Genomic DNA, 16,114 nt, shown 5'->3' on the forward strand with positions numbered 1-16,114 from the left:
GTGTGTGTGTATATATATATATATATATATATATATATACACTGTGTAAATATTATATATACACCTGTATACAAATCTATAAAAATATATAATTTTATATACAAATATACACATGCTAAATATAATATAAAATATGTATATAACAGTATATGCATTAAGTATAAAAACTACATAGTATATTATATAAAAATACATACAAATTTGTCATAATTTAACAACAAAAATATGTAAATATATATTTTTTGTTGTTGTTGTTTTTTTGTTTTTTCTTCTTCATTTATTACTGGTAGTTCAGTTCATAGTTATGGCAATACCCCATAACCACAAACATAAAATATCTATAAATATATTTAAAATATATATTTAACTATACCAGATTTTAAAACATTGTAAGTGCTCTGAGTTTCTGTAACCTTTTATGGAGGCTGCTCAGGTGTGAAATAACCTCAGTCCAAACATTACTCTATCTCCAATCATAATTTGTTATATTGCATTTATGTTTATATTACCATCCAGCCTATCTTTAAAAGCACAAATGATTGTCTTGCTGGCTTGCAGTGTTATTGCACTTGTTTGTAAGTACATGAGTGAGTGAGTGAGTCAGTTTGTGTGTGTGTGTGTGTGAGAGCCTGCGGACTATCAGAGTTCCTTACATCAGCAATCTACACACACACACCTTAAGAGCAGCCCAGGCTGATGGAAGGTCTAGTTAAGCCATTAAGGCAGACAATTGACTCAAATTGAGAGGGAAGTGGATAGAAAGAAAGAGAGAGAGAGGGAGAATGCTATGGCAGGAGTGGATCCACTTGACAACTTAATCTGAGCCTCAGGACTTACATTCAGGCAGACAAACACACACACACACACATACACACAAACACTTTTATTTTCACCTTGTGTTTGGCTCTTTCTCTTTCTACCTTGTCAGCACAGAAGAGTGAAAGAAAGATGGTCCAAATAAAGGACAATGTATTTAAACTGTCATTGGCTCCTCTCCTTAGGCCTTTGCAGGGAATTGTAGGGAATTTATCGATTGTGATTCCACGTAATGAGTCTGGTTCCTTAAGGATTCCCTTTAGCACCAGATAATCCTACTGTAACTGTGTTATACCATTTAGTCTACTTTTATTTTGTGTATAAACAAGTCCCTTTGTTGTGGATGCTAATTCAGTAACCAGTTCATTTTTAAACAATACAGTGAGCATAATTTTGGTCATTTCAATAAAAATAAGTGGTTTATAATATTTTTGGTGTGTGTGTGCACGCAATATATTCAATACCGTTCAAACTTTTGGAATCTGTAAGATTTCTTAATGTTTTTGAAAGTCATCAGTTCTGTATTTATTCGATCAAAATTATGCTTTAAAAGAGCTGCATTTATATGGAATAGAAATAATTTGTAACATTATACATGTTTTTACTGTCGCTTTTGATCAATTCATTGCATCCCTGCTTACTAAAAGAATTGAATTCTTGAAAAATGTCTACTTTCGAGAATGAATCCAAATGTCCAAAAACAGTTAACGGAAACCAAATTTCTTCGATTCCAGCATTTTTTCTTAAAAAATGGAACTGTTTCAGAACCGGTTCTTGGATTTCCAACCTCAGCCCAGTGTGTGCAAGTGTCCTCCAGCACACTGTTACAGGCTTCCTGTGACTTGTGCCTTTGTATTCCTGCAGTCGGGCCTTGTCGAACGAAACAATTACTAATTGTGACACACACAAGCGCACACATACACGCACAACACCCTGACACTCGCAGTCCCATCCCTCTCTCTGTATCAGAGTCAGTTTCTGGCTCTCGGCCTCTATGTCTGTGTCATGCTCGCTTTTTTCGGCATTATTGCTTTTTGATCGGCGGCGAGGGGCACCCTTATCACTGTGGTAACTGCTGGGGGATTTATTGGGGTGGGGGTAGCTGAGCAGCAGTTGGCGTGGCGACCCAAGAGGGCGGCTTTCCCGCGGCGCAGGCAGAAATGTCCTTTAAATCGCTCAAAGACTTGGGCGTCTCCGCGGAGAGAATAGGGTCCTTCTGCAAGAGATGGATGAATCGAGTCCAGAGGTCTGTGTCTCTTCTCTTTACCTCCGACCTTTTCTTTTTATCGGTTGCTGCTCTTTAACTCTAGGCCTTGTTCTTTTGAATAGAATGACAAATCACTTCATCGGTTTAAAGAGAAATTAGGCTTTGTGAATGGCCGAGTGAGAGAATTCTTTATAGCTTTTTTCCACTTCTAATCTGTAAATGTGTAGTGCGTTGTGTTTATGTGTATGTGTGTGTATATATATATATATATATATATATATATATATGTATGTGTGTGTATTTGTGTGTGTGTGTGTGTGTAAACCGTCCATAGGAAACAATTCCTGAATAATGCCTCATGATGCATTCAGTCTATTTGTGTGCGGAGTAATTGTTATTGTCTCCATATTCTATACTGTTGTAAGTTACAAAAAAATTGTTTTTAAGTACAATAATAGTATAATGTTAGTTTTATACATTGTTTCTTAAACTGAAAATAGCCAATTTCCACCCTCTTTCTGATTCTACTTTTGTTGCTCCAGTGTGTCTTTTTTTGGAACTTGACTTTTTTTATCTTTAACACATTTAATTGACATTTATTTATGAACTAAATTAAATTTTAAATGTCTTTTGTCAGTTTGAAAAGGGATTGACATTTTATATTTAAAGTATTTCATTCATAAATATTTTCTTTCTTTCTTTCTTGCAATTGTCATAATTACAATGATATGATTTTTTTTGCAGTTTTTTTAGTAAAAAAAACAAAAACTATATATATATATATATATATATATATTTCCCTTTAAAGGTGTGCCAGTGAGATATTTTAGTTCCTCAAATCTGACAGACCAGCACAGTATACTGAGAAAAGAAATAATTTCTCCTTTGTGCAGAGAATAGTACTTAATTCATGTCAAAATGCCCTTGGAGTGATGCACGTTTCGAAGGGAAGAAATTTGAGCGGTTATCTTGAAACAGGCGGAGAAGGCTTACTCACAGAATGCTTAGTGCGATAATTAGTCTCATGAGGAAATGATTATGCTTCTTCGCTGAGGATAGAAGTGTTTATTTATTTCATTTTTTTTTTTTTTTTTTTTTTTCATATCCGTTGAAGGGCAGCAGGCAGGTTGGCCTTCGATCAGCAAAACCAAACTAAAATTAAATTGAGCAGACACTCAATGATTTTTGAGTTTGTTTAGGCTTATTCACACATTTTGTTATTTGTAAGCTGGTAAAAAACGAAATGTGAGTGTGGGGGTCGATAACTCTCTCTCTGAGTGCTTTCATCTGGAACTGAAACAAGCGCCTGAAATTCCTCATGAACTCGTTGAACCAGCAACATGGGCGTCTAGGGGTCACACGGATCCAGCTCGTACCCGCCATTTTTATCATGTCATGATTTGTTTCATTCTTGTGTGAGTCACTCAAAATTCTGCGTTCAATTCATGTTGAAACTAGCATTTGTGAAATTGTGTTTGCATTAAATTACAATGGAAGTCTATAGGACAAATGTACTGGGTGGTTTTATAGCAGAAATGTTAAAGCACTTATATTGATTCTTTCATACAAAAATGTATTTTCATTAATGTTTTTTTCCATGAATGAAGTTGTTCCATGAATAACAAATAAACCTTTTGATGTTGAACACTTCTATAACAGAGCAATTCAGCTTTACATGGTCAAGGCATTAGTTGACAGAAGCAATTTCATCACAATAATCTCATGGTAACAAAATAATACTGTATGCAAGTCTTATAATGACATTTGTGACCCTGGACCAGAAAACCAGTCATAAGTAGCACGGGTGTATTTGTAGCAATAGCCAAAAATCATTTGGATATTAATTAAAGATCATGTTCCATGAAGATATTTTGTACATTTCCTAACGTAAATATATCAAGACATAATTTTTGATTAGTAATATGCATTGCTAAGAACTTCATTTGGACAAATTTAAAGGCGATTTTCTCAATATTTAGATTTTTTTGCACCCTCAGATTCCAGATATTCAAATAGTTGTATCTCGGCCAAATATTGTCCTATCCTAACAAACCATACATCAATGAAAATCTTATTTATTCAGCATTTCAAAAAAGCCTTTTGACTGGTTTCGCGGTCCAGGGTCACGATGTGTATTTTTATCATTTGCCCCATAGAATCCCATTTTAAATTTACTGTAAACACACATTTTCTTTGTTTGTACAAACTGAGGAGCAAATTAAAGTTATTTTATATGATAATAGAGCTTATTGAACCCGGAAAGGAGTCTGAATTGTACCTGCTCAGGACTATCAACACACACACACACACACACACACACATGACACAGCACACACGCTGAGTGTAATAACACTGTTGTGATTTTAATCAGGGTTTGTGTCTCCATGTCTTCCTGCTTTAATGAGGAGCAGTTGTCAATCTGTCCGGCCCAAATTTGCTCTCGCTGTGAGCTCCGAGACCAACCCCTCTCACTTTCCATCTTTCAGTGTTTTCAGACTATGACATACGCTGTTGACACTTCATAACGTTTGCTTTCTGTTTTTCTGCAGTAACGGTACAGCTGGGAAGATGAACGGCGCCCTGGAACACTCGGACCAGCCTGATCCGGACGCTATTAAGATGTTTGTGGGTCAGATCCCTCGCTCCTGGTCCGAGAAAGAGTTAAAGGAGCTTTTTGAGCCGTACGGAGCTGTCTACCAGATCAACATACTGCGAGATCGTAGTCAGAACCCACCACAGAGCAAAGGTAGCGTGCGTTTCCTGTCTTAATACATCACAAACGCCTTCGCAGCAGCAGGGTGTCGTGCTGTGTCATGTAAACCTGCTCACATGTGTGATGTGTTAGCTTAAAGGTGCTGTATGTAGGATTTTGACTCTACTAAAGCATAAAAATACCATAATATGTTTATTATTAGTTAACATACTTGTTTATCTGAAAAACAATGCTACAGTCAGTTATTCTCCTTTGAAAATGTGTATTCCGGCCTGGAATGCCTGTGTTTGTTATGGTTTGTGAAACCTGCCCACTGCCAGTTTACCCAACTGTATTTCGGCACCCGGGGTTGCCAGTTGGCGGAAAACACAGCGTATTTAATTTCATTCATCGTCATGTGCACTCGTTCCTGTTTGTGTCGTTAATCTGGCAACCTGTGTGTGCGTCAAGTCTGAGGAGGAGGGGCCGGGTGAAAAAAAAACGTCTCCAATATCAATCCTACATACAGCACCTTTAAATCTTGTACTTCCTGTTTTGCGTCTTCATTTCCTGTCTGCCTGATTCTGACTTGCATCCTCCATCCGTATCTTTCTTTTTCTCCATTTCTCAAAAGCTGTGTTCAAAAATCTATTTAGGCTTTGCTAAAATGCATCGCAACAGGCTCAGTTAAAAAAGATGGTGGACAGAATTGCAAAAAAGTAGTTTTTAATTGTAATAAAAACCGAGAGTTTAGCCCAGTATTTGCAATGTTTATATTTTTTTAGTATCACAATATTAGCTTAGCAACATGCTAACGTCAAACAAAATTGGAGACTCCCAAGCTGTTCGCGCACTTCGTTTCTACTCATAAGCTTGAATCATTATCTTAATGTGGTTTTGGTCAGAAATGATTGTGTTGGTCAGTTTCATATTTATTTCTCTCTTTTTTTTTTTTTTTTCATTTACGAACAAACTGCAATACAACACAATTAAGCGCAAAAGATTCACACAGAATGTTCATAAAGTGCATTTTTGAGTTTAAATACATGAAACGTAAGGCAGTGAAATGAAAAAAAGCTAGGTCTTGAGAATCGTTTGCGCAATAAGCTGCAAAAGGAGAGCATAACGATCAATTGCCTTTATGTGTGTAATTAATACTTTATTATATTGCAAATGTACTGCTACAGAGCATGATGGGGATCCCAATGCCTCATTCACCAGCTAAAGGAGGTGCATTTTTTTTTTTGGTTAGCTTTTGGTTTAGATTTAGCTTTATTCATCAAACAGTTCATTAAATGCATGCAAACATACTTGTCAACTATAACAATTGAAATGTAGCTTCCACCTTGATTCTCTAATTTACACACCTGCAACTCAGAAAATCTGAATTTAAGAGTTTCAGACTCATAATTACGACATTGTGGTGGCATTCATGTTCGCTCATCTCGTAGATATGATCCTTTCAACACGACTTGAATGCAGCAATGTTCCAAATAGTCATTTATGAGGTTTAGTTTTGGTTCCGATGCTGCCTATGTAGGCGGGAGACAGCGAGGTAGCTCTCTGGGTTTCAGAATAGCGCTAAAGCGTAGGCGTTAACCTCGGTTCTGTGGAGTTGTTAACACTCAGACAGGAAGATGGCATGTACACGTTCACAGTGCCGCCCATCCTCTCACTCTTATGGAGGATGAGTCAGGGCCGAGTGGGAGAGCATTACTCAAGTCCTGTACACTCGCTCTCGCACACACAGGCATTGCGACGGGTATCTCCGGCAGAGCCGAGGTGTGTGATTGGCTTTCAGACGGGGTGATGAGTGCTCCTGTAGTTCAGTTAGCTGCAGGTAGAGTGCCTCTTTCAGGTCCAGCTTCATCAAGGCCTCTGACACAGCCGTGGGGGCTGTAATGGCCGCCGCTAGCCTTCAGCTTCACTCTAACCCATTTTCATTTAGGAAAAGGTCGTCTGCACGCGAGTCCAACTGTTAAATTAGACAGTATTGAAAGATTTCTCCACCAACAAAGTCGCAAGGTGAGCGTTAACTTCCCGCGTGTCTCTCTGGCACTGTCTTTCCCTGTGGCGTCTGCCAATTAGAACTGATTTTCTCTGAAAAGGATTTGGTTTTCCTTTTTTTTTTTTTTTGCTCCCATAAGGACAGTTTTCCACCTTTTGAAATTACCAATTAATGGGCAGATTATATTAAGAAAAGTGTGCCAGTTAACAGGACTCAATTTGAAGTGTCCTAAAGCAAAATAAACGCACAGTATTAGATAACCTGAGATCGTACTCAAGTTCACACACACTTATTCTAGTTTCTGTGACTTTCCACTGACGCAACCGACTAGTTTAATACATAACCTGCCCACAAGCTAACATGACACATTGAAGTCTTTTAGTTTTCAAAAGTTTTACACTTATTTTTGGGAACTAACTTTAACAACCCAAGTAACACATTTTATTTATTTATTAATTAAATGTTTAACAAATAAAATACATTGCATGCATCAATCTCTAAATTATATGCAATAATAATGTAAATATTTAACAATTAAAATCATTGCATGCATCAGTTCACATAATATTCGTAATAACAATATAAAGTTAATAAATTTCGCACTGTCCGACAAGTGTTGCATCCCACCTACAAGCAAGCACGGTACATTGCAGTCTTTTTGTTTTTCTATAAGAATAACATATATTTTTGGGAACTTCAACATCTGTTTTATTAATTAATTAATCAATTTATTACAAAATGTAAAAAAAAAAAAAATGCATACATCAGTTCATACGTCATATACAATTAAACCAAAATGTATTCAGATACCTTCAACATTTCTCACATTATCACAGTTTATTCGATATAGTTTAGAAAATGGTAATAAAATATGACAAGAACTCAGAGTTAAACTGTGTCAGAACAAATTCATCTTGATAATGTCAGATTACTTTGATAGAAAGGTATGTAATGGATTACAATCGACCAAAAATTATTCAGCTGTTAAATTTAAGTACACAATTATATAATACCAATTTAGGTCAAACATTTACCAAGCAATGCTTCATTTTGTTCAGTCTGTGGTGTAAAAAAGGTTGCATTAGCAATTAAAGAAAAAAAAAAAACCCTAAAGTCAAAGTGTCTGAATAATTTTTGAACCCAAATTTTACTGGTAGTCCACTGTATGTAGAATGTTTGGGTATAATATGTCACAGTTCACAAAAATTTAAAATTATATCTGGTGTCTGAATAATTTTTTGTTTGACTGTATAATATTAACATAAATTAAATATTTGAAATTTCAAATATATTTATAATGTATTAAATATTTTTAAACGTATATAAACACACAAAAATATAAGAATACTTTTTTATTCATTCGTCAAATACAGTTTGTTACACACCTGTTCACACATATATAATATTATTATAATAATTAAACTAAATATGTATTCAAACACTTTTTTATTCATTCGTCAAATACAGTTTGTTACACACCAGTTCACACATATATAATATTATAATAATTAAACTAAATATGTATTCAAACATATTAAATATATATAAATATTTACAATATATTAAATGTGTGTTTTACATGTATTAACATGTATTTTGTAAGTGGATGGAGTAGCTTTGCTTTTGTGTGCCTCACTGTCCATCACATCATGCTGCACAACAGCAGTGCAGACAACTGGGTTATAATGGAAGCAATCTAGATTTGCATCTTGAGTTGTTGTTTTATTAGCTTCACACGGCGAGGACAATATTCTGCACCCTGGGTCATTGACGTTAGTGCTTCCTGGTTTAAGGGGCCAGTGTGATATTCCGTCAACCCAGATCCAACCTTTTTTCAGTGTGGAAATGTACCAGTCTATTACAGATTGGGTAGCGGCAGCCAGCCGAAAAGTAGTCACACTCGCACACATCCCAGCAAGGGTGCATAACTGCGTCGAGTTGCGGTCTCAGCGGTTTAATCTACGATCACGTGCCCGCTGTGCCTATTCAGCACGGGACGTCGCGTCCTGTGCCCTGTGTGTGTCCCTGCCTGGCCGCCATAGCCTGAGCATCAGCAGGGAGGTGCTTCCGAACAGACGGCCTCACAGATCGCCTGCCCCATGCATGTGTGTGCGAGGCCAGAACGAAGGCGTAGAATATAAATGCACCCAGAGGTGAAGAGCAGGAATTGTTTATCAGAGCCGGGCTGCAATTTAGAACGGTCCGCACACACGCGCACACACATAGAAACAGACTGTCCCTTGTTGATTGAGTGATGCGAGAGCGGTCCAGGGCTAAATGGCCCTGAGCAGCTGGGGTTCTTTAGTAAAGATGTATTCCTGTCTGCCTTTGAAGTCCGTCACACACACATACGCACGCCTACACGCTCACAAGATGAATGGATGCGTTTGTGTGTGCATCCTTTTCAGTCCCTGGACACGTAGCACAGCCGCAGAATGATACGTGTGTGTATGTGTGTGTGTGTGTGTGTGTGTGTGTGTCCTCTAAGGCCAAATGCAGACGTGCTATGCTAATGTATTGAAATGTATTCTAACAGATATGTGTGTGTTCATGGGATTAAGTCCATAACTTTAGGGCTTTGGACGGTCTGTCTCGTATAACAGATCAAAAACTGAATCTGGGAAGAATTGGCATTCAAGACATTTTCATTTACAGTCAACACGAAAACGGGATCCACAACCTGTTTTACGTCCATAATGTGACACATTTCCAAGTGAAACGAGATGAAGAATGCTTAGGGCGGTTCGTTTTGTCCTTCAGGAATTGATTGGATCATGAAAAGCGGCAGTTTCGGGACTGAATTCACAGTCAGTTGTGAAAGACTACTTTCTTTTCAGAAAAAAAAAATAGTTGGGAACTGTTGATTTTTAAACTGAAAAGGAAAAAGTAGTATCGGAGCAGGGGCGTTTCACCTGAGGAGGCAAGGGAGGCAGTGCCTCCTCAAAATATGGGATGAGAAAAACATTTTAGTACAAAAATAAAACAACGCAAATGTTACAATATAACATTAAAAAATCATTGAAACATTGTCCAACAGCGACACCAGTAGGTAAAGTTACAGTGGGAGTCGCCATCTCTCTTGCCTCCCCTGAGCCCATTGAGTTTTAACAGAGTCTGTAAAGTGTGCCGTGAATGGAGGAAAATCACGCGAGAGGAGGCAATGCCTTCATCGCGATATGTTTGGTTATGTTCGGCTTTGATTGGTTCATGCGACAAATCCCATGTCTTGTGTTTGTGCATGTTCCACAAATCAGACTGAATGAACAATATAATGGCATATTAATGGGAAGAATACTTTAAAAAAAGTAAACATCTCACACACTTAAAATAAGACTTGAAATGGAATGAAAACATGGTCTGTGGGAGTTTTTAGTGAATAGTCAGTTGAATGAAATTTAAAGTAAATCTGTGTCTGACAAATATCTATTGAGCTCTGATGACTGATGATCCAAACAATTTTAAAAATTGTTAAATATTAACTATTAAAAAGAATAGCTGAACATAAGTTCACAAATAAATTGTTACTGACTTGAGTAATTATTTTTGAATAAATGTAAAATGCTTAAAAATACGATTCTTGGTATGATTCTTTAGGGTCTTCATGAAAAGTCTATAACATACTTTGGTTAAAATTCCTCAATGGTAATGTAAAACAACACCCTTTTTACCTTGTCAAAAACAGCTCTGTTCACAGCGATCCGTTTCAATACATGGCCCTTTAAATGCTAATGAGCTCTGCTCTCCCCGCCTCTCTCTTCCGTGGGGTGACAAGCTGTTCTCTGAGATTGTTAACTTTAGCCGCATTTAGCCGTGTAACTTGCTAACTAGCACATTATTAGGAAAGGCGATTTGCAAAGATGAATAAAAAACCTTATGTTCACTACTTCTGTAGGTGAATCTGGATCACGAATGATTCGCGCGAACATAAACGCATTTAGGTAGATTGGAGGGCACATTCCCTTCAGAAACAAACGTAATTCACTGCGTCTTCAGCGGCTCAGATGTCGGGAGTAAATGATGACTGCTTCTGATGGTTTAAGGAATGTTTTATTTAACCAAGAAAATGTGACTGGGACAAAAAAATCTATTTTTGTTATTTGTAAAGAACAATAGTATTAATTGTATTAGTACTAATGATACAACAACATCATGGAACAGATGTGGAATTAATTTTAAAGAAATATGCCACAGGTACACTTTTGAATAAATTAACAAATGTAAAAACTGTTCTGTTACTGTTAGATGTGCAAATACCCAAACATGAGCCCTGGGTTTGTAAGTATGCACTCGTGCTGTACGATATTACAGAATCCGTCCGTCAGCAAGTCTGAGCACGAGTGCGAATGGTCACAGAGCTCTTGAGGCGGTTGTATGCCGCGTGGTTTTATCCTGTCTTATCCGTCTCAGGTGAGGCATGGGCTTTCAGACCATACGTCAGCAGTCCTGCCACGTACGGATTTGGAAAACACTTTGAGGATGGCTGTTCTGACCTCCCTGCCTGGGATTGTCAAAAGTTTCCAGTGTCGCAACACGATTAAACACGAACCGCTGTCAACAGCCAAGGAATGAGTTGTTGGCAGAGTCGAGAAAGCCTGCGTTTCCTTCACTTTTGCTGACAACAAAGGAATGAACATGATCTTATTGGCTGACTGGTTCATATTAGCGTATTAGCGTTGTTTTGAATGCAGCATTTTAATGGTTTTGGAAATCTCTATGGAAAAGGAAAATATGCAAAATCAATAAGTCACAAGTTGTCATCTGTGTGTTTTGGTAGAATGTGAAGTGCCCCTTCACATTAAACATGGGAAAATCAGCAACAGTAATATGATAAATGTCACCACTCTTCAATTAGCAAAAATAAATAAATAAATAATTAAAAAATCCTTTAGCACAGACTTTTTCAAATTTGTTAATGCCAAATTAACTTTTTTGTGTGTGTGCCAAAATGGACCAAAAAAGAAAATAATTCACTTGTTAGAATTGTAAAAAATTTCTTCTAATTCACTTGTTAGAATTGTAAAAATTTCACTTTCTAAAATTGTAAAACATCACAACATAAGTGCAATTTTTCAAAGAAAAAAAATAAATGATTATTATTATTTGCATTTGCATTTGCATTTCACTTATTACTTACTGTTAAAAACTTTCAATAGTACAGTATAACATCATTGATTGTATGTTTTTAGTTATTTAAACAGCAGAATGAAACTGTACTGTTTGGATGTATTAAAAGTTATAAATCTAACATTATTCTAATAATAATAATAATCATCATCATGATCATATTAATAAAAAAATCTGATAGTTCTGACGGAAGAGCCATGCTCAAATCTGTTGTAAAAAGCTTTATACACACACCTATGAACTCACAGAAGTGAACCAAATTACCAATTTAGTATGTTGCTTTGTTGTTGTTGTTATTATTATTTTATATTATTTTTATTTTTTTTAATAATGTTTTATATATCACACTTAATATGTACAAACAGTACGGTTTCCTTAATAATAATAGTAATAATAAATAATAACAACAACAAAGAAACATAGTAAATTTGTTCACTTCTGTGAGTTCATAGGTGTGTGTATAAAGCTTTTTACCACAGATTTGTACATGACTCTTCCGTCAGAACTATCAGATTTCTCAATCTTATTCTTATCTTTACCTTCACTGGTCTTACGCAAGTGTATGATGCCTTCCAAATCTTGATGTAGTGGAGTGTTACTTAATACTACCTGAGTATTATGAGCTCATGTAGTATTACTGTTAGAGTAACTGTGGAGTGTTTAGGCTCATGTGGTATTAACTCAAATCTCTGTACACAAAACGCATGTGAACACTCCCCCTATATCCAAATTTTCACAATTGTTTCATACAAACAGTATCATGCTTATGAAAACAAATTTATGTTTATTGCTTCAAGATTCATCTTCCAGAATCAGCTAAAAACACATCTCTTCCATCTTTATTTGACCCTCTAACTCTAGCACTCTATTATAATTATATTCTTTAAAAAAAAAAAAAAAACACTAGCTTCTCTAATCTTTTTGTATTCTATCTATTTGTTTTCTTTTTATTTATTATAAAATTAACAAAAGCAAAAAAAGGCCTCTAACACTAGCTTGCTCTATTCTATTTCTATTCTATCTGTTTTCTTTTTATTATATAGTAAAATAATAGACTTGTTATAGCACTTGCATATCATTGCAACCAACCAACCAACCAACCATTGTTTTCATCTTCAAAACCAACCAGTCAGATTTAAGCTTACAATTTTTAGAAAGCTCTCTGTATTTTTGTGCAAACAGACTACATGTCTACTTAGCAGATATGCTACACTAATTCTGGATACAATCCTTTGAGACCCCTGGGGTCAGTATTTTGTCTTCATGCACAATGGTGATTGATCAGAACCGGGACCTCATTAACACTTCAATTCCTAGGTCACACTTAATTGGGATTGAACTTGCAACCTTTGTGTTAATGGCCCGGAACCATTAAGCCCCCCAGCCAGGACCAATGTCAATGTTGACTGATGGGAATGTTTCAGGCATGTTGGGAGTTTAAATGTGTATGATCCCTTACTGGTGTCTGGTGTGTGTGTGTGTGTGTGTGTGTGTGTAACACTGGGAACAGGGTTGTTTTGGCCATGGACTGGACTGCACTGTTGCCAGGGATGAGTGAGTCCTTAGTTTATCCTGCCAAAATTCTCCTTGGCAGTAAAAGGGGATTCAGTTCACTCTTTTTTTTTTTTTTTTCTTGTTCCTCTTCTCTTTTCTCTCTAAATAAAACATGCCAGCACTCTCAGCTTGCTTTAGCCGCACACACACATACATACAAAGGTCCCCAGCTGATTCTTTCTGTCAGTCCTTTCTGGTGATCTCTGCCTGTTTTTGTGTGTGTGTGTGTGTGTGTGTGTGTGCACTTCTGTGCTCCAATGGCCAGTCAAGGACAATGATGCATGTGGATGCATACTGTACATATACTCGTTTTCAATCTTCTGATGAAGGGCAGAGCCTTTTGGTCGATCGGTTTTGGTGGCCTCAAAAAGTATTGTGACATTTTGTGGATTAATGGAACATGTCCATTAAGTGTTACACATTTAATTTGAGTCTGAAGTGAGTTTTCAGTAATATCTATAAACTATTATAGTATTTTTTTAATACTCTAAATATGCTTTTATTTGTATATTTTTAATTAGAATTTGTTTTTAGTATTTTTATGTGGTTTTGTCATTTTAATTAGTTCTTTTTTACTTCTATTTGGCCTTATTTTTATTTGAGTTTTAGTGTTAGTAATGTTTAATACTTAATTTCAGTTAATTGTCAAGTCAGCAATTCTAAATTGTAAGTGTTTCATCTAATATTTATATTTGATTTCATTTCAACTTTATTTCAGTTAATAAAATTGTAATAGTTTTAGTCTTAGTTTTAGTTAACAATAAAACACTGTTCGGTAAAAACAATTTAATGCAAAATAATAGAAATTATAACAAAGCTTCGCATTAGGTTGTCCTCCTTGGCTGCACAGAAATACATTACGTGATCAGTGTCTGATTCATAAGCAAATTACTCTTATGAACAATTTTTTTTTTTTTATTGAATTATTCGAAAAGATTCATGCAAACATTTATTTGTTTATTTATTTGTTTGTTTGTTTATTTCAAAATCAAATATGTATATATGTTTTTAAATATTTATATAAAACATTTTCTTACATGAATAATTGTACTATTAACATTTTAAATAAATGTTTATAAATATATAAATTTAAATAAATAAATAAATAGTTTGAACCCTTTTTGTTTTTACTTACTGAAATCTCATTGGTCTAAAAGTCCTGTATCTATTGTTGGTGGTCTTTTTCTTTTCTTTTTTCAAATGTGTTCTGATTGACTGCCATTGTGTGACAATATGCAGGGTTTTCTCTTTCAGAAAGTACAAAAGATTTTTCACACATGGTCAGGGTTTTTACCTTAGTCATGCTTGCAACAACATGAGGCATCAAGCTGGGTAGCCCCGCCCACAGTGAAATCTCATTGGTCCAAAATCCCACTCCATATGGCTGTTTATTAAGCATCAAATATATTAGCCTCTTTCCTCTCATTCTCTTTCTCTCTCTCTCTCTCCCTCATCCCTTATCTTCTCTGTGGTGTAGTTTGGCAAAGATCTGTATGACAGCAGTGAGATTGTTTTCTCTCTCAGCAGGTAGTGAGACAAAAAGAAAAAGATCAAATTCACTTGCTTATTGCATGCTTAAAATGCTTACCTCTCTCTTTCTCTCTCTCTCTGTCTCCGTCTCTGTCTGTTTTCCCAGGGTGCTGTTTTGTCACATTCTACACACGGAAAGCTGCCCTGGAGGCCCAGAATGCACTGCACAACATAAAGACCTTAACTGGGGTGAGTGTTTGTTTATCTGCTCATGTCTGTCTCTCTCTGAAAGCTAGCGAGGCAGAGAATTTCTTATTCAAATGACGACAGTTTCAAGTTTTTAATCTGGTTTCCTTTGTTAGAGGTTGTAATTCAGGAAAATGTGTGAAGTTGTGTTGAGGAGACAGGCTTATGGTATTTTTTTTGTTTCGAGTCAAAGAGCGACTTTAATGAGTTTATGATTTGCGCTTTCTGACGGAGCGAGTGATGTTTGTTGTCATGAAATCAGAGCCCTTGTTCTCGAAATCCAGACACAAATGGTTACGGGAGAGATTTGAGCTGTACACTAGCGTTCAAAAATTTGTGGTCAGTAAGATATTTCAGATAAATGCGGTGCTTTAAAACTTTGTTCATCAAAAAAATCTTAGAGTATTACAGTTTCCACAAAAATATTAAGAAAAAAAGGACCAAATCAGTATATTAAAATTATTTCTGAAAGGTCATGAAATGACCTATTTCAGACCAGAGTGATGGCTACTGAAAATAGAAGATATTACATTTAAAAAAAAAATTATAATAATAATAATAAAAACATTCATTTAAAATTGTGATAATTACAGTTTTACTGTATTTTGAATGCAGTTTTATTTAAAAATAAATGCAGCTTTGGTGAGCATATGAGTCTTCATTCAAAAACATTATTTTTTTTTTTACAGATCACAACATTTTGAACGTTATTATATTTCATAAGGTATGCACTGATATTAAAATTCTGTCTGAGACCAATTAAACCAATGGTTATTCATGTTGTGGCTGATAAACAATAAATGCCGGATTTTAAAATCTGACTCCAATCAATTTTACCAAATAAATAAAAAAATGAAATACTGAAAAATAAAATTAATGGGTTTGGAATTTGGAAGCATTTGTAACATCATAAGATGCAATAAAAAAACTAAAAAATTTGATAGATTTGATAAATATGTATTTGTTACTTAATGATTAGAATTAAAACATTATCAAA

At 35.6% G+C, this 16,114-nt stretch overlaps 1 protein-coding gene across 27 annotated transcripts in view; it reads left to right on the forward strand.

Moving 5' to 3' along the window:
- Positions 1-16,114, forward strand: part of celf2 (cugbp, Elav-like family member 2) — a 153,126-nt gene that overhangs the window by 94,023 nt on the left and 42,989 nt on the right. For all 27 annotated transcript variants that reach the window (XM_058773658.1, XM_058773654.1, XM_058773655.1 and 24 more), the window contains 2 exons: positions 4,573-4,769; positions 15,038-15,120. In XM_058773658.1, the coding sequence (XP_058629641.1) occupies positions 4,573-4,769; positions 15,038-15,120 (280 nt within the window). The remainder of the gene's footprint in view (positions 1-4,572; positions 4,770-15,037; positions 15,121-16,114) is intronic.

Source organism: Onychostoma macrolepis, chromosome 04, assembly GCF_012432095.1.
Source record: "Onychostoma macrolepis isolate SWU-2019 chromosome 04, ASM1243209v1, whole genome shotgun sequence".
Classification (NCBI taxonomy): Eukaryota; Metazoa; Chordata; class Actinopteri; order Cypriniformes; family Cyprinidae; genus Onychostoma; species Onychostoma macrolepis.